General features: G+C 45.0%; 1 protein-coding gene across 1 annotated transcript in view; it reads right to left on the minus strand.

Annotated features, from left to right (window-relative positions):
- Positions 1-19,950, minus strand: part of ALOX5 (arachidonate 5-lipoxygenase) — a 61,888-nt gene extending 41,938 nt beyond the window's left edge. The window contains exons 1-3 of the mRNA XM_066243599.1: positions 19,701-19,950; positions 12,536-12,734; positions 9,362-9,443 (exon numbers count right to left, since the gene is read on the minus strand). Of these exons, the coding sequence (XP_066099696.1) occupies positions 9,362-9,443; positions 12,536-12,734; positions 19,701-19,850 (431 nt within the window). The 5' untranslated portion in view covers positions 19,851-19,950. The remainder of the gene's footprint in view (positions 1-9,361; positions 9,444-12,535; positions 12,735-19,700) is intronic.
- Between the last annotated feature and the right edge of the window lie 569 nt (positions 19,951-20,519).

Raw genomic sequence — 20,519 nt, forward strand, 5'->3', positions numbered from 1 at the left:
AATAAAAAAAATTTTAAATTAAAAAATAAAAAAAAACATGGCAGATGAAAAAAGGTCTAAAGTTACAAAAACCTCACAAAATTATAAAAGTATTAGACAAAATATAGGCATATTTATGCAACATTGGGAGGGCCTTCTTTAGCAAAGCAGGAAATCCAAAAGTTACAAAGAAAAAACAATGTGCATAGTTTAGAAAATAAAGAACTAAAGTCCTCTGTGAAAAAAGCAATAGAAGGGAAATGCGATAGGTTATGCAGATAGCAAAGGGATGCCACTGCAATGTGTGAATAGGCAACTCAATAATGAGGCAATGTCAAGGGGTTTAACTCATCAGTGGGCAGGGAATGCAGAGTAAAACAACAATGAGGTCTCAGGGAATTCCAGATCATCAAAAATTTAAAAGATCAATGTCACCAGTTATTGGCAAAAGTATATTTTCAGAGGCAATTGGTGGGACTGAAAATGACTATAAAATTCTGGGAAAGGACTTTTGTTACTTTTTAAAATTATTTTATTTATTGATTTTAGAGAGAAGAGAGAGAGAGAGAAAGGCAGGGGTAGCAGAGCAGGAAGCATCAGCTCATAGTTGCTTTTTGCATATGCCTTGACCGGGGCTTTGAACCGGTGACCTCAGCATTCCAGGTCAATGCTTTATCCACTGCACCACCACGGGCCAGGCTGTCAGTGCTTCTTAAAATGAAAAATGCTGATTTGAACTAGCAACGTGAGTTCTAGACATTACTCTGACAGTAATTAAAGCACCAATACAAAAAAAAAAAAAAAGCACCAGTACATCAGAATGTTTGTATAAGTTTGCTTCTTGTGGCACTATTTATAATATCAAAAACAAACAAATATACAAATGGGAAACAAGCTGAATGTCCATCAATAGGGGAATGGTTGAGTAAGTAGTGATATATTCATATAAAGCAAGAAATATGTGGCAATTTAAGAAAAAGGAAAACAATGAGATACTATTTCACACTTTAGACTGACAACAATGAAAAGTCTGAAGGGGTGAAGTGTGTCCGTGATGTGGGGAATTATATAGTAACCCTCACAAACATCTGCTAGGGGTGAAAACGGGCAGAAATCTCTTGGAAAAACAATTGGAAATATTTAGAAAACTTAAAATGTGGTCTATAACACTTCAAGTCTACTTCTGGGAATATTCCTTAGAATAACTCTTTAATGAGAGCACCAGGAGATGTATGAGGAAGCTCATTGAAGCGTGGCTTGTAACAGCCAGATTTTTTTTTAAGTGAGATGAGGGGAGACAGTGAGACAGACTCCCGCATGTGCCCCAACCGGATCCACCTGGCAATCCCCATCTGGAGCCAATGCTCGAACCAGCTGAGCTATCCTCAGCACCTGCAATGCTCGAACCAATCAAGCCACTGGTTGTGAGAGGGGAAGAGAGAGAGAAGTGGGAGAAGGAGGGAAAGAGAAGCATATAACCACTACTCCTCTGTGCCCTGAGTGGGAATCGAACCCAGGACATCCATAGGCTGACACTGTATCCACTGAGTCAACTGGCCAGGTCTAACAGCCAGAAATTAAAGACAATCAACCCACATGTCTATCAGTAGGTGAGTGGATGAGCATGGTGGTCTATCCATAAGATGGTACGCTCTACAGAATGGATGATACCTATCTGTGTCAACTGGTTGCTCTTCAAAACAGAATGATGAAGGAAAAAAAGGCACAGAATGATTAGATAAAATGATGTTACTGAAAATCACTGCAGTATACATGGCTCTGTGTGTGTGTGCGTGCAGGTACTACACAGGAACATAGAGTCACAATGACAGATCATGGACGGTGGGCTATGGCCCGTGGTGACTTTTCCATCTCCCCACTGGCTGATTGAGTGAGGAGGGCCATCTGGACTGGCCAGCTTTCTGGAACATTAGAGACTATTCTTAGTTGTTATTTTACTTCCAAACTCTAATCTGGAAGCCCAAGAGTTATGTAAAAGAGGAACTCTAAGTTTATGCAGACAGTGCAAAGTTCATTGTTTCCTGACCAGAAGGAAGCAGGATGAGGTGGGGTGAAGAAGTCTGAAAAGGACAGATTAGTGGGAGGAGGGAGAAAAAAATGATGATTAGATCTATGAAAGGGGCCAACTCCCTCACCAGAAAACCCCTCTAGCTCCATCTCCCTAGAGCCCGCCACAGCACCTATCCTGAGACAACACTGCTGAATCCACCTCTCCCTGGTAGAGATGTCTCCCAAAGGGCGCTCCACACAGCACTCATTCTGCAGGGTGGCAAGTAAGAGTCACAGGTCCAATTCTCTTGGGAAAAACTGGGTTAAAAAGAAATGAACCATGGTCTATTACCACAGAACTTCTTAGAATCCTCAATGCTTATGCAAATTATGAACCTCACAGCGGGCTGTGATAAACAGTTTCCCAAACTTATTTTATCATGGGACCCTTTCCCAAGGGAAAAAGTTTTGGGACCAATGCTCCAAGGCACACTTTGGAAAATACTGGGTTAAGCAAATGTGTATAAGAATAATGTATCAAATCATTAACATCTTAGTCTGAATTAGTGTGGAACTGATAAGACTTGCTGTCTATTCACCGAACAGGACACTAGCTGGCCTGATTCTCTGGAAGCTGTTTAACATCACCACAACCTAGGACTCGACTTTCCACAAGGCCAGAGCAGGTGACATGCTCACGGGAGGGGCTTTGCTGCAGATGGCTGAAGGGAAGAAAGCTAAGAAAAGTTTACTGTTCCACTGCTATACAACTTTCCCTAAACAGTCTAATTCCAAACTGTATGGATTGGCAGACTTGTGTTGGGCTTCTATTTATCTTTAACACTATAGTTGTGAGTTTTGTCCATACTGTTTGCAGCAGCAGCTTGTTGATTTTCCTTGTAAGGTAGCATGATCACTATTTATTTGTTGTACTGTTGATGGACATTGGGTGGTTTCCATTTTTTGGCTCTCATAAATAATGCTGTTGTGAACATCTGTGTGCCTGTATCCAGGTATACAGGCACACAGATGTGAATCTAGGGACAGAATTTCTGGGTCATAGATTGTAATGTAGATTCAATTTTGTTAGATATTGCAACGTCGTTTTTTGCAACAAAGAATGTTATCAATTTATATTTGTCAGCCTCCCATCAGTCTTCCTACCCAACAGATTCTTTAACACTTGAGGACTGTCAAGTTTCAGTTTTGGGTGTATGTGTGTGTAGGAATAGTGGGAGTGATAGCAGGAGTCTAATTAGATCTTTGTTGTGATCTTACTTTCAATTTCCTCAGTTCTGAATGAAGCTGAGCACCTTTTTTTGTATATTTGCTCCTCATATTTTGTGCAGTGACAGCTCAAATCTCTTGCCTATTTGTCTACTGAGCTGACAACCCTCTTCTTATGGATCTGTAGGGGGTCATTAGTATATTATAACTCATAATTCTTGTTCATTACTTTGTGAATTGTCTTCTCATTCTTTTGTGATGTCTGTTATTGAACATAAGTTCCACCTCTCAAGGTAGCTGATATTAATGTCCTCTTTTATGGTTAGTACATTTTGAGTCTTTTTTGGGAAACACCTTTTTAACCAGAGGCCATAAAAATTAATCTCCTGTAGTCTAAAAGTTTTCTAGTTTTGCCTTTCACATTTAAACTATTCAACCTGAAACTGAGTTTCCTGAATGACACAAAGAAGAGTCCAATTTCTTTTGCTGCTCCTTCTGCTCCCTTCTCTCCCCCTTCTGCGGCTGCCTAATAGACCGGGCACAGCTCATTGCCAGCGCACTCTGTAATAGATCCAGTCTCCAAGTGTGTGCAGGCCTGCTTCTCCATTTTTTCATTATGATTCATGGAAATGTAAGCTTTTATGCAAAGAGGATAGAGCTGGAGATCATTTGGAGCAACCAGTGGGTATTTCCTCCGTAAACCACTTGGCAGCACTGCTCCTTATCCTCCCCTAGGGGTGGGGAGGATAAGGAGCTATTGATGAGAGATTACAAATTAGAAAGTTTTTAAAAAAATGCTACCTAGCTATGGCAAGAATTGGTGAAATTGGATACCTATACTCTGCTTGTGAAAACTGATTAAAGACTTTAGTTTTAATTTTTATTTATTGATTTTAGCAAAAGAGGAAGGGAGAGAGAGAGAGAGAGAGAGAGAGAGAGAGAGAGAGAGACAAGAACTTTAATCTCTTCCTGTGTGTGCCCTGACCGGGCATCAAACCAGCAACTTCTGCACTTTGGGATGACGCTCTAGGAGTCTAACCAGCCAAGCCACCCGTCAGGGCACGATGAAAGAGTTTTGAAGAGATATGTGTCAATATATACTAATAACCTCACTATTTGCTTTAGTAATTTCATTTCTGGGCATCTATCCTAAAGAAATACTTAAAAATGCACAAAAGTTTCACACAAAGGTTTTCACATTGTTTATAAGAATAACAATGAGAAACCTCCAGAATCCCAGTTACACTGGTGTTTAAGTAAATTATAGGACGTCTTACACAAAGGAATATTATATAAAGCCTAGAATAATGTTTGTGATGAGATTTTTAAAATATGGGGAAAATATTTCTGCTATATCTGTAATAGAAAAAAAAAGATATTAAATTATATATAATAGTACAATCCCAAGTAAGTGAGAGGGAAATGAGTTAATTATAGGTATTTTTCTGCTTCTATATTATTCCCTTTTCTTTGCTTTATTGGAATAAATGACCCTGAAATACTACTTATTCCTTGTTAAAAGTTAAACTATGGAGGGATATGTGGGAAAGCATAACAGTCATCACTCCTCTGCAACTCCTCCACAGCTCAGGTAGCCACAGTGACTGTTTAGCCTGACCCCTTCCATTCCTTCCTCTTGGAAGGAGTCTTATATTCCAATGTCTCCAGGAGCCAAAGCAGGAAAGTAAATGAAAAAAAGCCCTGATAAACATTAACCAGGCGTGGGCTGAGGAGACATGGAGACTAAACACCCTGTTTGCTCAACACCCCACAGTGGCTCAGCAAATACACTGAAGAGCCGGATGTAGCCCACTGACCGCTAATTTCTATGTGAACAACCTAGATCATGTATTATTATTATTAACTTAAACAGCTTTATTGAGATATAATTTACATACCTTAAAATTCACCCCTTAAAATCATCCAATCCAAAGGTTTTTAGTGTATTTACAGAGTTGTGCATCATTCACCATAATCTAATTTGGGGATATTTTCATCTCAGATAGAAACCTTGTACCATTAATAGTCGCTCTCCATGCCCCATCTCCAACTTCCAGCCCTAAAAAACCAGTATCTATTAATCTGTGCCCAAAATTTTGCCTATTTGGACATTTCATATAAATAGAATCATACAATATGTGGTCGTTTGTAAATGATTTTTTCACATAGCAGAAGGTTTTTGACATTTGTTTTTCTATTCATCAGCTAATGAAAATTAGGTTGTTTCTACTTATGAGTTATTATGAATATATTTCTATGGAGATTTGTGTACAGTTTTTTTGTGTGTAGATATATGTTTTCATTGCTTTGTGTAAATACCTGAGAGTAGAATTACTAGGTCATATGGCAACTCTGTTTAAGATTTTGAGGAACTGCTAAATGATTTTCCAAAGTGGTTGCATACAATGAATGAGTTTCTTCCCATCCTTGGCAGCACTTGTTACTATCTGTCTTTTTAATTCTAGCCATCCTAGTGCATGTACAGTGGTATTTCATGGTGCTGCCATGATGACCAATAGTGTGAAGCATCTTTCCATTTACTTAACTGACCATTTATACATTTTCTTTGGAGAAGTGCTGATTCATTTCTTTTTATGAGTGAAACATATTCCGTTAGATAGATGTACCATTGACATTCATCAGTGAATGGACATTTGGGTTGAACTCACCTTTTGGTTGTTATGGATAATGCTGCTATACACATTCATGTACAAGTTTTTCTGTGGACACGTTTTCATTTTTCCTGGGTATGTGCTTAGGGGTGGAGTTGCACCATTTTACACTCCCACCAGCAGTATATGAGGGCTCTTATTCCTCCATGTCAACACAAGTTACTTTATTCCATTTTGTGGGTTGTTGTTTTTTGTATGTGTGTGTGTTTTTTTGTGTGTGGGTTGTTTTTAATTTTCTTGAAGCTATCCTTTGAAGCATAAAAGTTTTAAAATTTGATGACATCAATTTATTATTTTTTTGTCACTTAAGCTTTTGCCACATCTAAAAATCTTTTTTTTTTTAAGATTTTTTTTTGAGAGTGAGAGAGAGAAAGTAGGAAAAATCAACTCATAGCAGTTGCTTCCTGTATGTGCCTGGACCAGGCAAGCCCAGGGATTCAAACTGATGACCTCAGTGTTCCAGGTCAATGCTTTATCCACTGTGCCAGCACAGGTCAGATATCACATCTAAAAACACTTTGCAAGGTACAGGTAGTTCTATTTTTAATTTTTTGAGGAACCTCCCAGCAATTCCACTTCTGGGCATTTATCCAAAACACTAATTTGAAAAGATATATGTACCCCTGTATTCACTGCAGCATTATTTACAACAGCCATGATATGGAAGCAACCTAAGTGCCCGTCAATAGACAATTGGATAAAGAAGATATGAAACATATATACAATTTAATATTACTCAGCCATAAAAAATAATGAAATATTACCATTTGCAACAACAGGGATGAACCTAGAGGATATTAGGCTAAATGAAATAAGTCAGAGAAAGAAAAATGATTTCACTTACATGTGGAATCTAAAGAACAAAATAAACAAAACAGAATCAGACCATAGATACAGAGAACAAACTTATGGTTGTCAGAGGGGAAGGAGTTGGAGGACTGGGTGAAAAAGAAGAAGGGATTAGAAGTACAGATTGGTAGTTACAAAATAGTCATGAGGATGTCAAGTGCAACATAGGGAATTAGTCTATAATATTGTAATAACTATGTATGGTGCCAGGTTGGTATTAGACTCATCAGCGGGTCACTTTATAAATTATATAAATGTCTAACCACTATGCTATACACCTGAAACTAATATAAAATAATATTGAATGTCTACTGAAATAAAAAATAAGCCCTGGCTGGGTGGCTTGGTTGGTTAGAACATTGTCCCAGAGCACAGAGGTTGCCAGTTTGATCCCCGGCCAGGGCACATACAGGAGCAGCTCAATGTTCCTGTCTGTCTGTCTGTCTGTCTCTCTCTCCCCCTGCCTCTCTGGCTAAATACAATAAATAAAAATTTTAAAAAAATAACAAAAATCCTTTGTGAAATCCAAGATCATGAAAGTTTACCCATGTTTTCTTCAAGGTTTTAGCTCTTACATTTAGGTATTTCATCTATTTTAAGTTAATTTATATATGTGGCATGAGGTAAGGTCCAACTTTGTTCCTCTACATGTGGTTATTCATTTGTCCCATTTGTTAAAAAGACTATTTTTCTTCCACTGAATTGTCTTGTTACCGCTGTTGAAAATCAATTGACCACAAATGTAAGGGGTTATATCTGAACTCTCAATGCCGTTTCATGGATCAATATATCTGTCCTTAAGCCAGTACCATACTGACTGGGTTACTGCAGTAGTATAGTAATTTTGATATTGAGAACTGACTCCTTCAGTTTTGTTTTCTTAGATTGTTTTGACTACTCTAGGTTCTTGCATTTCAATATCATATTGAAATTTTAGAATCTGCTTATCAAAATCTTCAAAAAAGTCCGCCGGGATATTGACATTGTTATGTCACTTCGGCGAGTGTTATCATTTAACAATATTAAGTCCTCTGGTCCATAAACATGAGATTTCTTTCACCTTATTCAGATATATTTTAATTACCTTCAACAATGTTTAGCAGTTTTCTTTTCTTTTTTGACAGAGTCAGAGACAGTGACAGATAAGGACAGACAGACAGGAAGGAAGAGAGATGAGAAGCATCAGTTCTTTGTTGCGGCACCTTAGTTGTTCATTGATTGCTTTCTCATATGTGCCTTGACCGGGGGGCTACAGCAGACCTAGTGACCCCTTGCTCAAGCCAGCAAGCTTGAGCTCAAGCCAGCAACCATGGGGTCATGTCTATGATCCTATGCTCAGGCCAGCAACCCTGCACTCAAGCTGGTGAGCCCACACTCAAGCCGGAGACCTCGGGGTTTAGAACCTGGGTCCTCTGCGTCCCAGTCTAACACTCTACCCACTGCGCAGTTTTCATTGTATAAATCAAATCTTGGACATTTGTTAAATTCACTCATAAATATCTTATTTTTGATGCTACTGTATATTGAATTGTTTTCTTATTTTTATTTTCAGATTGTTGGTTGCTAGCATATAGATAAACAATTGAATTTTGCATAAATTTTGTTTCTTGCTTTGTGTGTCTATTGAGATGATCATGTTTCCTTGTTGTTTACTCTATTAATGTGGTATATTACATTTATTATTTTGGGGATGCTAAACCAACCTTGCATATTGCAGATAAATCCTACTTGGCCATATTGTATAATGCTTTTTATGTGCTGCTGTATTTGTTTTGCTAGTATCTTACTGAAAATCCTTGCATCTATAGTCATAAGAGATACTGGTATATAGTTTTCTGGGTTTATGAGGCCTTTGGCTGGTTTGGGTATAATCCAAACTTGTTTCACACAGTGAGTTAAGACTTGGTCCCTCCTCTTCTATTTTTTGGAAGAGTTTATCTAAGATTGTTATTTTTTTAACGTTTTGTAGAATTCACCAGTGAAGTCATCTGGATCTGAGTTTTACTTTGTGGGAAGTTGTAAAGTTACTAATTCTATCTCTTTGCTGGTGATTGTTCTATTAAGGTTATTTCATATTGACTCAGTTTGGTAGTTTCTGTCTTCCTGTGATTTTGTCCATTTCATCTACATTATCCAATGGGTTGGTCTACAATTGTTCATAGTATTCTCTTTTATTTTAATTTCTATGAGCTGGTATTCCCTTTCTTATTTCTAATTTCAATAATTTATGTCTTTTCTTTTTTCTTAGTCTGTTAGATAGAAATTTGTCAGTTTTGTTCTGGATGATATATCAGTTTATAAACAAATTATCAGGAGACAGGAAATGTGAGGGGCCATCCTTCCAGCAGGAGGGAGAACATGGAGATAAACTCAAGCCTCTGCAGCCTCACTCCTCCTAAACATCAATAACATTGATACCAAGTTTTCTCCATTAACTCTCTTCACCATCTCTGTGTAACGGGTGGTCACACGAAGCTCGGGGACCACAGGGAGGGGTGCCTTGGCCATCACTTCCCAGCAGTGATGGGCCATATGCTGTGGGCAGGGTTCATTTCATCCCACCCCCTTGAGGCAGGAGAAGCTCAAATGATCCCATGGCCATTTGGTCTGGTGCCATAACTCACCTGTACTGCTTTTGCCGAGTTTCCAGTTCTTTACGTCTGTGCTGCTTAAGGATGTGGATTTGGTCATCGCAGGGTAACTTTGCTGTGAGGGAAGGACCAGTGTAAGAAGAGTGGTAACAATGTCCAGTATTAAGATTTTCCTCAGACCTCCCGCCATGCCCAGTGCTTTACGTGGATCATCACCTTATTTAAGCCTCAGAGCACTCCCCTAGTTTATTAAATGGGACAGAGGGGGTTTGGAATCACTTTGCCCTTGCACTTAACTCAAGGTCACACACCTAATTAGTAGATTTTCAACACAAGACTCAAATTTCATGCTCTAAATCACTCCTTCCACAAAAGACAACTCCATCCTGCTCATTCAGCAAGCCCGGTGGCCCTGCATCTTGGGACTTGAGGACCACATCCAGATGCATGAGTTAGGATTGTCTCACACTGGGCTTCACAGGGAAAGACCAATGATTCTTTACCTCCATCCTGAAGGGACACTGTGAGCCTATTTGGGGCATGCCTGTGGATTCTCAGCTGGGGCATTCTGTTCCAGGACATTGCCTCTGCCGAGAACCTCAGGCCCCTGGGGCAGAGATGCTTCCCTCTGCCTTTCCTCTTCGCGGTTACTTGTTGGGATTTCTTTAAACCACTGCAGATAGTTCACTCCTGTTCCCCTCGCAGCTGTCCCGCGGAAAAGAAATGGCAGCCAACTGCAGGCTTCCCAGTAGCCTGGTAGAGCAACAGAGGTTCATGGCTCTCGTATTTCTAAGTCCAGCTGGCTGCTTCCTGAGAAATGTGTGACCTAAGATCCAACATACAGATGCCCATACTGCCCAGTTCCCTGTGGTATCTCTGAAGAGGATAGAGAATGAAGCTTAATTATTTATGTTTGTTTGCTTATTTATTTGTTTGTTTTTAGTGAGACGAGGGGAGGCAGAGAGACTGACTTCTGCATGCGCCCGGACAGCGCCCACTAGGCAAGCCCACTAGGGGGTGATGCTTTGCCCATTGAGGCAATTGCTCCCCTGCAAACGAAGCCATTTTTCAGCACCTGAGATGGAATGGAAACCATGGAGCCATCCTCAGCACCCGAGGTCAATTCACTTAAGCCCATCCAGCCATGGCTGCAGGAGGGGAAGAGAGAGAGAGAAGGGGGAGGGGTGGAGAAGCAGATGAGCGCTTCTCCTGTGTGCCCTGACCGGGAATACAACCCGGACATTCACACACCAGGCAACGCCCTACCACTGAGCCAACCAGCCAGGGCCTAAGCTTAATTCTAAAACAGTGTATAGTGTCCTAACATGTGGGCTTCAGAAGAGACACACCTGGGTTTGGATGTGGCCTGGACTCTGTCACTTAAAACTGTGTGACCTCAAATAAGTGGCCTTGGATTCCTTATAAGGGAAATGGGGGTCATAATGTCTATTTTTAGGGTCAAGGGAGGGATCTAGTGAGAGAATGCAGTAAAGTACTCTACACTATGCTTGACAACCAGTAACTGCACAATGAATGGAAACAATGGTTATTGTCTCTATAGTCATAATAAATCTGAGCCTCTACATCCTTTGACCCAGGCTTCAAAGTCTTCTCATCTCTCATTTCCGGATTACAGCAGGTGGCTAAGGGCAGGGTCAGGAGCAGTTGGTTCTCAATTACCCTTTATATGATTTTTCAAGGTAAAACCAGCGAACACAGTCAAGCAATTCCTGAGTGGCCCAAACCCCAGAGCTCTCCTGAAAACACGTAAAAATGCTTCTCCATCTCTTTGGGAAGGGTCAGATTTTAAAAATTCTATTCAATCACAGACTGATATTTTTGTCAAATACCATAAAAATTAACTCCTAGAAAAATAAAACAAAAACCAAGCCAAAGACATTTAAAATATATGCCCTGTTTTTATTATCGGATGCAACAGTCATAGAATTTTTCTGGCTTGTTGTTCTCAAAGATTGTAAAGCCCTGCTCTGTCTCTAACTTACCTCATTGCAGACTGACACCCAACATTCCTTCGCGCACACGCCTGTCAGATGGCCACCAACAGAACCAATTTTGTGATCTTTTCCCTACCATGGTCAGGGGACAAAAATTCTAGTTCTTAAGCTAAATTCCATGTCAGAAACAAGGTGATGCAGTCTGATAGTGTAAGAATACTTAGTAGAGAAGAACTTTCTCCTCCTTCATCTTGGTTTTCTGAGCTAAAGAATCAGGAGGCAAGAATTATCTCGTTTTATCTATGCCACAGAACTTGTTAGGAACAAATGAATTCCAGCACTGCGGCTGGAATGGTAAACAGTGCCCGTGATGGACACAGCTGTCCTCTCCTCCTCATTCTAGTGAACATGTGGCACCTGAAGACGCACTGTTCAGGTGTAGAGCAAACTGAAGGGCTGCGACTTGAAGACAGGTAGACATGTGCTGGGGTGTGGGTGTGACTCATGCATGCTAAGGGGATGAGGTATGCAGAGAGCTGGAGGCTCTAGCCGATCTCTGCCATTCGCTTTTCCTCCTCCTCCCCACCCTGTTGGGCCAGCTACATGCCTATCATGAAGAATGGCCTCCTGAAGAAGCACCCGGCTGGGTTTGCACATTTGAGGGTCTTGCTTTAGAGGGCAGATTTTAGGTTCTTTTCTATTTCAGCAAAAAGTGGGACTTCACATTTCACAACTGGTGACTGAGCAGACCAAGCCTGCACATGGTTCCTCTGCATGGCGGGCGTGGGGGTGGGGTCAGGGCCTGGAGCCCAAGCCCTACTGTGATGTTACAAAGGGCAGTGTGGGCCTGGGTATCTCTGATTCTGGAAAATGACACCAAGTTCTCCAGACCTGATATCTGGAGAACTGCCCAGTGAGAGGTACCTTCCAGGGGTATTTCTTAAAAGAGAGTTTAGTTACCCTCTGACAAAAAAGGGCCATAATCTTCCCCTCAGAGGACTACAGCTCAAAGAGAGGACATGGCTGGTTGTGTGCGTGGGGCCTCTCATACCACCCTCTGAGCCTGGGCTTTATCAGTACTGAAGGAAGTTCATATGTCCTGCAGATAGATGCTCTGGGGCATAGAGCAGCCTCTGGCCAGGGAGCCAACACTGTTCTTATTCCCACAGATACCTCTCTGTGTGGAAGGGGGTCTGCAGGCCCCCTTGGTTCCTAAGAAGCTCTGGCAGTGACAGGGGCCTCAGCTGCTCACCTTGTCCATCTCGCAGGACAACCTCACCCTCGCCCGCAATCCAGCGGTAGCAGGGGAACTCGATGTAGTCCCCGTGGGGCGTTTTCAGTGTGACATACTTCAGGTACCAGTCGTCAGGGAGCCAGTACTTGCGCTTCTCGATTTTGACCAGCTGGATGTCACCCAGTTCTTCTTCTACAGACACTTCATAAGAATCAACCTGAGAAGGAGAAAAGGCAAATCAGACCCTCTGGGGTCTCCCAAGTCTGTGTGTTACCCTGAGTCCATGCAGTTATGCTGTCTATAGAGTGCCTGCCTCCCGAGGGTCTGCGCAGCCACCTGCCCAGGGCTCTGGGAGACCCTGCGTGTCTCCGAAGCTCCTGATGGCACATGAGAAGGAAGCAGGAGGGGCTCAAGCACTTGCACTGGGCCTTGAGAAACCAGCAGGCTTGGGAGGCCCTGGACTCCAAGCCTTCGTAAGGCACTTTCTAATCCAGATTTCACCAATCCTTAAGCTTTTCCCTTGGTAGCAGAACCTAGATTTCTCAGAATGCTAGTAATGTAAATAGAGGGCAAAGGTGTTCCTCTTGCTTGCGACCCCAGTCATCCTAAATCCTTCTCCTTGACAAAACTCTGAGAAGACCTCACAAGTGGAATGAAAAGTTGGATATTTTCAGAAACTCCTTGGCTTTGGCTTTTGACACAATGAGCAGCTTGCATGTTGTGGTTGTCGCTGATGCCAGACGTCTGTGGTTAGAAAGCAGAAATGTTCTCCCTATGCCTGCGGTCTTAGCCTGGGCTCTGGGACCAAGGAGCCAGGCACGTACGTGGGAGGACTCTTCTCAGTCCTCAGCAGGTGTTTGAGCATGTCTGTCCTGCCAGAACGCCTCATTTGAAGGGTGACAGCACCCCCTGCCCCACACTGTGTTCTGACCTGCAGGGCCTTGGCAGTGTGTGTGTGTGGCGGGGGGTGCTGTCTATAATGCAAGGGCTATCTGATTTGTGGCAGGGAAGCCAGCAGGATCTGGGTGCAGAGTTGGGAGCAGAGTCCCAGTGAGGGACTGGATGACCTTAGAAGCTAGGAGGAGGGAGGAAAGGAAGAACACTGCTCTGGGTGGGCAGCTGCTGGGGTCGGGAAGAGGAGAGAGACCGTCGAGCTGAGGTACCAGTAGGCCAGGGCAGGGAGGTTCTGCTGGAACAAGAAGCCCTCTCTGGACCCCTCTTGTCATGGGGATCTGCAGAGATCTCAGCCCTCTTGTGAAGCCAAGACAGAAATTCCCACGGGAGTGGGGGGAAGGCAGTGAATGGCAGAGGATGAGGTAAACCAGGTGTCAGTGCATCCTGGCCAGCCTAGGGGGGATGTGCCACACTGACTGACCCTAGGTATCAGCAGATTGCTTCATTCCTTGAGCCTTTGTTTCTTCCTCCATCACAGGGGGCTAATGTCTCACTTTCAAGGCCTTTAAGAAATCCAGGTGACATGATGTCCAAGTGGGCTCCTTTCCCCAAGGGTGTAGGCCACTGGCTGCTGTGTTCATTTGAACCACCTAGTCCTCCTTCGCTGACTCCTGGGGGCTGGGTCACAGGGCAGCGGGTCCACCACAGTTCTGTGAGCCACTGTGAGCTCCTGTGCTGAGATCAAACTTCCTGGCTCCACACCTGGAGGGAATTCTTGTGAAGGTGGAAAAGGAGCTATGAGCCAGGAAGGGTATTGGAGACATTATTGATGGTGGCAGTGCAGGCCAAGCAAAGGGAAGTCAGCATGTGGTGAGGCCTGGGTCTGGGCCAAGGGAGGCTGTTCCAGGGGAAGTGACTTTTCTGTGGCTCTGAGAGGCTAGAGGGGGCTGAAGGTGTCCTAGGGGTTGATGCCCGGAAGGCTGGGGCAAAGGGGGAGAGGACACCCATTTTCATGTAACAGGTACCATGAGCACAGTGGTGGATACTCTTACAGGAGGGAGGAGCCCAGTACCTGAGAATGTAAAGGAAAGGGAGAGGGACTCAAGAAGCCTCTCTGGACTGGGCAAGTCTCAGAAAGAAGGCTAGACATCTGACTGGGGGTAGGGACTGACAAGGAAATGATGGTGCAGCTTCTCTGGGGGAAGGGAGAGCAGGGTCACCTTTCAACAAACCAGTGGTTTAGTTATAGGAGAAAGGGGCCCTCCCGGTTCCCCAGCCACCCCTGTAGGCCTAGCAGCAGACTGTGGAGTTTCACCCAGGAGAAACAGACTGAATAAACTCATGGCGATTCAATATGCTGTCTGACAGGGTTAGAGGAATATGCCTGCCATCTGGCTTGTCTCTGGCTGGCCCCTGCCTTCAGACCCATTGTTACAGGAGGTGAACAAGGGTCCAAGCAGCTCAGCCCCACTCAACTCAAGAAGTCTTTTAGGAACAGAGTCTGACAACAGTGGCTTCAGCATTCAAGGGCGCCACTGGTGGAGCGTCCCAGAAGATAAAGGCCTCCCAGATGATCGCACGGTCCCACGCATCAGATAACAGAGTCAGGTCTTAAGCTTCAACCTTATTCCCTCTTCTCAGTGGGCCTGTACACAGGGGGCTGCTATGTTTTTTGTCTGTTTGCCCTGACACATTGAAATCTCATGTCCATCCAACACAGTGGGCACTATCAACAGTGTATGGCCCCTAGCAGGCCCTCAGTAAATACATGTGCATGGCTGCATGGGTGGTTCTTATTTTACAGAAGGAAACTGAGGCTCAGAGAGGTCAGGCAGCTACCATGCCATTGTGTGGTTGTGGCCCCATGATTACAGTCCACACATGTCTGACAGCCAGCCCAGGTTCCTCCCACTGTTCCCTGTAGCCCCATATTAGGAAAAGTCCTGGACTGGGAACCAATGACCTGCTCTGAGCCCTGGTTCAAGCCCCTGATGGAGTTTGAAGGGCAATGTAGGGTGGGGTGGAAGGACGCAGAATAGCTTCCTAAAAAATGTTGAGGTAGCTCTTGGGACTTGGCAAGATTTCAGAGGTGGAGTGAGTGAGAAGAGAATGATGGGCAGGGCATTTCAATTATAGGAAATGAGAAAACAAGGTCCTTGAGGTGGGCAGGAGGCAGCTGGAGCATGGCGCTCCTTGGGCAGAGGTGGCACGTGCTGGGGTTGCATGCTGAAGAGCAACCCAGAGCCAGGAAAACATGCAATTCATGAGCCTCATTTTATGAGAGGGTCACTGTGCTGATTTCACTTGTTGCTCTCACCTTTTTAATTTTAATATTTCAGCCAAGTGTTGCTGGCCAGTTTTCATTTGATTGTAATATCAGCATTTTAAGAAAGGTTTCATTTGTGTCTGCTCCAGACCCCTGCTGTTGCTGCAGCAGGGACCGCTGTTGGACCAAGGACTGACAGCCACCGCACGGCCCGGCCTGCGACCCCTCTTCAGGTCTGATAAGGGGCTGGCGGAGGGTGGGGGGAAGAGTAGGCTTCGGAGCAGAGAGAGAGCAATTCAGGGGTGGGCAAGGGGGAGACTAGGGCTTAGGGGTGAGCAAGGGGGAGACTAGAGCAGAGAGAAGGAGAGGAGGGGCCGTGATTAGGGAGATTGTGGGGGCAAAGTAGAAGGAAAATGGGAGACAACGTGGAGGGAGAAATGAGCAGCTAAGAGAAATGGAGGACTTCGGAGGACTGGGGAATAGCAAGTAGAGGAAGAAAGGGGAGAAAGAAGAGGAGGCAGGAATGTAGGGATGAGAGGGGATATAGAGGGATGCCGGAGAGATTGAGGGTCAAAAAGAAATATTTATTCTTCATTAATATATTCTGAGAATGAGTTATTCTAGAGTGTATTCTCCATGAATATAAGAATATTCACTGAATACATTTAAGAAGTGTGTGTAATTGTAAGAATTTTTTTACACATACAGAATATATTCCAGGATAAGATGTTGCCCTTAGCTTTCCTAAAAGTGCTAGCAAGAATCAAATAAGATTTCCCATAAATCTTCTGATCTGTTCATGTCATCCCATCTTACTGAAATTTCCTTAAATCAACAGAGTTAAGGAAACATATCAGTTTGTTGAATTTGACTAGACTTGGGCTAGTCACTGGGCTCTTCAGGTCCACAGTCTGGGCTGTCCTCAGAAGACAAGGATGAGCCAATGAGGTATGACTGTTAACAGGAGATTGATTGATTGATTAATTGATTTAATCGAGAGCGACAGATAGGGACAGACAGACAGGAAGGGAGAGAGATGAGAAGCATCAGTTCTTTGTTGCGGCACCTTAGTTGTTCATTGATTGCTTTCTCATATGTGCCTTGACCAGGGGGCTCCAGCAGAGCAAGTAACCCCTTTCTCAAGCCAGTGATGTTGGGCTCAAGCCAGCGACCATGGGGTTTGTATATAATCCCACACTCAAGCCAACAACCCCGCCCTCAAGCTAGTGATCCATGCTCAAGCCAGCATCCTCAGGAGTTTTGAACCTGGGTCCTCTGCATCTCAGTCCAATGCTCTATCCACTGTGCCACCACCTGGTCAGGATAACAGGAGAATCTTATCTGCAATGGACTCTTAATTCCTAAATCACCATGCAGAACTCTGATAAGAATAACCAGAGATCTGTGACTCAATTTACTGAAAAAAGTATTTAGTCCTGTCCATTATTTGAATAGTGCAAGGGTGAGTTGGGGGTGTTGACCTGCCAATGACCTAGAAAGGGTTGAATTGGCTGTCTGTACTGTTACTGTCATTAACCATAATGATTGCAACCCTTTTTGAGTAAAATGAGATAACTTTATCTCCTCAGCAAGGATTTCCTCTTTTTACTTTTTTATGTTTTTTACTTTTACCCAAAAGGGGAATACTGTCTTTAAAGAGATATGGTTGGAGAATGAGGAAGTCACTCTGGGCTGTGCAAGACAAGGTGTGGAGTAACTTTGCATCAACAGGAACTTTCACAAAAGCTGATATTTTTCAAAGAGCCTTTCAGAGCTAGCTTGTTCTCCTGCCCTGTAGCCCCTCCTGACTTGCCCTCTTTTGCCCCAATGGAAATGTGACATGCAAATCGCTCCTGAAATTTGCTTCTGGGGCACTCACTGAAGTGTTTAATCAAAATGCCATATGAATGAATTCTCAGGGCTAGGAATGCAGAAGAGGAGGGACATAAGGAACAGAACAGGGCTTTCCCTCCTCTTCCAACAACCTGTCTGGCCACACCACTGTGTCTGTTCTGGGAAGAAGCCACCCGTGGGTGCCCTGTGCTGCACAGTGAGTTCACTGATATGTGTGGTGTGTGCAGGAGAGCAGGGCCCATGTGGCCCACTTATAAAGGGGAAGTAGTCTGTATCCTGCTCTACTCCCTGACGTGGTAGGGGAATACATACATTAATGGAAATAAATGAAGGTGCTTCAAAAATGACAGAGGAAAAAAAAATGACAGAGGAGGTTGTCACCTCAAACGGATGACTAATTAGCCCTTGTGCCCCTCTGTTCTCAGGATCAGTTCCTTGGGTGGGCAAACCAGGCCATAGGAGGTTGTTCTGATATTCAGCATCTGACTGTTTATGAAGGAGCTCAAGCCAGGCGAATACATACCCTAAGTGCCCAGCCAGAGTATAAGAAGGTTCTGAGGCTGCAGGGTAGGAAGCAAGCCCACTTTGAGTTGGGAATCTAGAAAAGGAGTGTACTATTATTTATAAGCTTTAGGTTCTGCAGACCTAAAAAACATTTCACAAATTTTAGCCAGTTCGGGTCTGACCAGGTGGTGGCGCAGTGGGTAGAGTGTTGGACTGGGATGCAGAGGACCCAGGTTCAAACCCCCAACCTTGCCGGCTTGAGCACAGGCTCACCAGCTTGATAGCAGGTCGGTGGCCTGAGTGTGGAATTATAGACATGACCCCATGGTCTCTGGCTTGAGACTGAAGGTCACTGGCTTGAAGCGCAAAGTCGTTGGCTTGAGTCCAAGGTTGCTGGCTTGAGCAAGGGGTCACTCGCTCTGCTGTAGCCCCCTGGTCAAGGCACATATGAGAAAGCAATCAATGAACAACTAAGGTGCCACTACAAAGAACTGATGCTTTTCATCTCTCTCCCTTCCTATCTGTCCCTCTCTCTGACTCTGTCTCTGTCACAAAAACAAAACAAAACATTTTTTATCAAGTTCGGGAGCTAAGGGTGGTGGAAGGGAACAGATATTCCGTTGGCAACTGCCATGTGCAGGGACTGTCACCACGGGCACTTACTGAGCACAAGAGTCACTTCCTATTTGCTTGCCACTGCTCTGAGCACATAACTAAACACTACGTGAGGACTGTGACCTATACTGTTTGTAGGGCTAGAATTCCTGCCAGGTCAGCATCAGGAGCCTGTCTGAGAGAGGACACCTGTGCGTGGCCTCACACAGAACCTGGCATTGTAAACCAGATGCAGGATAAACACTGGAGCCCTTGCTTCCTCAGCTGGACAGCTCCAGGGTCTCCAGCGGAGACGGGGAGGTATGTCCTCTTCCCTCTTCTTCCTCCATTGAGCCCTCATACTTTGGGTGTAATGCTTCCTGATATACACTCTGCTGGGAGCCAGTGACAACCTCCAGGTTTGAAAGGCTTGGGTTCTCGGGCTCCTTCCCTCCTAATTCTTCTGGTGAACCTTTCCTGGAATTGCAGCTGCTCAGTTGTGGAAACATCTTCTAGACCGCTATGGGGCCTGGGCTCACCCATGACAGCTGGACCCGCCTGAAGCCAACCCTTTCACTTTACATTTGTGGAAACTGAGGCCCAGGAAGGAGACAGAGTTAGCTAGTAGTCAAGCCCAGATGGAACTCTGACCTCTGGATCTGTGCTTTCTCCCGCAGCTGGCTACTGCCCTAAGGTGACCCATGTGCCTCACAGCAGGGCAGGAACCCGAGGATCCGTCAATGGTGCCCCTCTCACCCTTGAAATGGGACACTAGGGATTCTGTCCATAACCCTTGCCCAGTGAAGGGGCTTCTCAGAGCCTCGGGGTCCTCCTCTGTGAAATGGGGAGCGAACTTTGCATCTTCCTTAATCCCTGGGGAGAAGAGCCTTCCCCTGGAAAAGGCTCCGATCTCGGGTCCCAGCCTCCACACAGGGCCTTGGACGCCCATTCACAGGGTCTAAACCTCTAAGCGGGGTAGGTGGACGCGCCCCTATCGGGTTCCGGCGCTCGGATGGTCCCAGAATTCCTCTATCTGCCCGCCACCCGCCCAGTCCCAGGAGGCCCCCTCACCGCGCCGCGCTCGAAGTCATTGTAAAAGGGCTTGTCCAGCAGGTGCTTCTCGCTGCAGCCCGCGGAGCCCACGAGGCTGAGGTAGATGTAGTCGTCAGTGCCGGCGAACCACTGGCTGCCGGTGGCCACGGTGACGGTGTAGGAGGGCATGGCTGCGGGCAGCACGCGCGGACAGTGGGCACTGCGAGCTGCTCGGGCTCCGCTCGCGCGCTGGTCTCCGCGTCCGCACCTTGCCAGACCCTAGCGCAGTTTCCACCCCTCGCGCCGCCCCGCCCCGCCCTCCTGAAACTCTAGCTGGAGGGGACTGCTGGGAAGGAAGTGGGAGGAGTGAACCCTGCCTGCAGCTCACCTGCGAGGCTTGGGGCAACGTCAGCTGCCACACCCTCTCCGTCCCTCCACCCACCCATGTGGCGGGCGTCGGTCGGTCGGTCAGTCCATCCGTCCAGTTTCTCCTTCACTTTTACCATCTTCACTCTCACCTCTTGCCGCAGCTATTAACTATTTTCCGTTTTTATAACTGGTGTAAGATAAGGCTCTGATTTAATTCTTTTGCTTATGTGCTTTATTGTTTTTTATGGGTTTTGGTTTTTTTTTTGTATTTTTCTGAAGTGAGAAGCGGGGAGACAGAGAGACAGACTCCCACATGCGCCCCACCAGGATCCGCTGGCATGCCCACCAGGGGGCGATGCTCTGCCCATCTGGGGCTTTGCTCTGCTGTAACAAGAGCCATTCTAGCGCCTGAGGCAGAGGCCACAGAGCCATCCTCAGCGCCGGGGCCAACTTTGCTCCAATGGAGCCTTGGCTGCAAGAGAGGAGGGG

Source organism: Saccopteryx bilineata, chromosome 9, assembly GCF_036850765.1.
Source record: "Saccopteryx bilineata isolate mSacBil1 chromosome 9, mSacBil1_pri_phased_curated, whole genome shotgun sequence".
In the NCBI taxonomy this organism is placed as follows: domain Eukaryota; kingdom Metazoa; phylum Chordata; class Mammalia; order Chiroptera; family Emballonuridae; genus Saccopteryx; species Saccopteryx bilineata.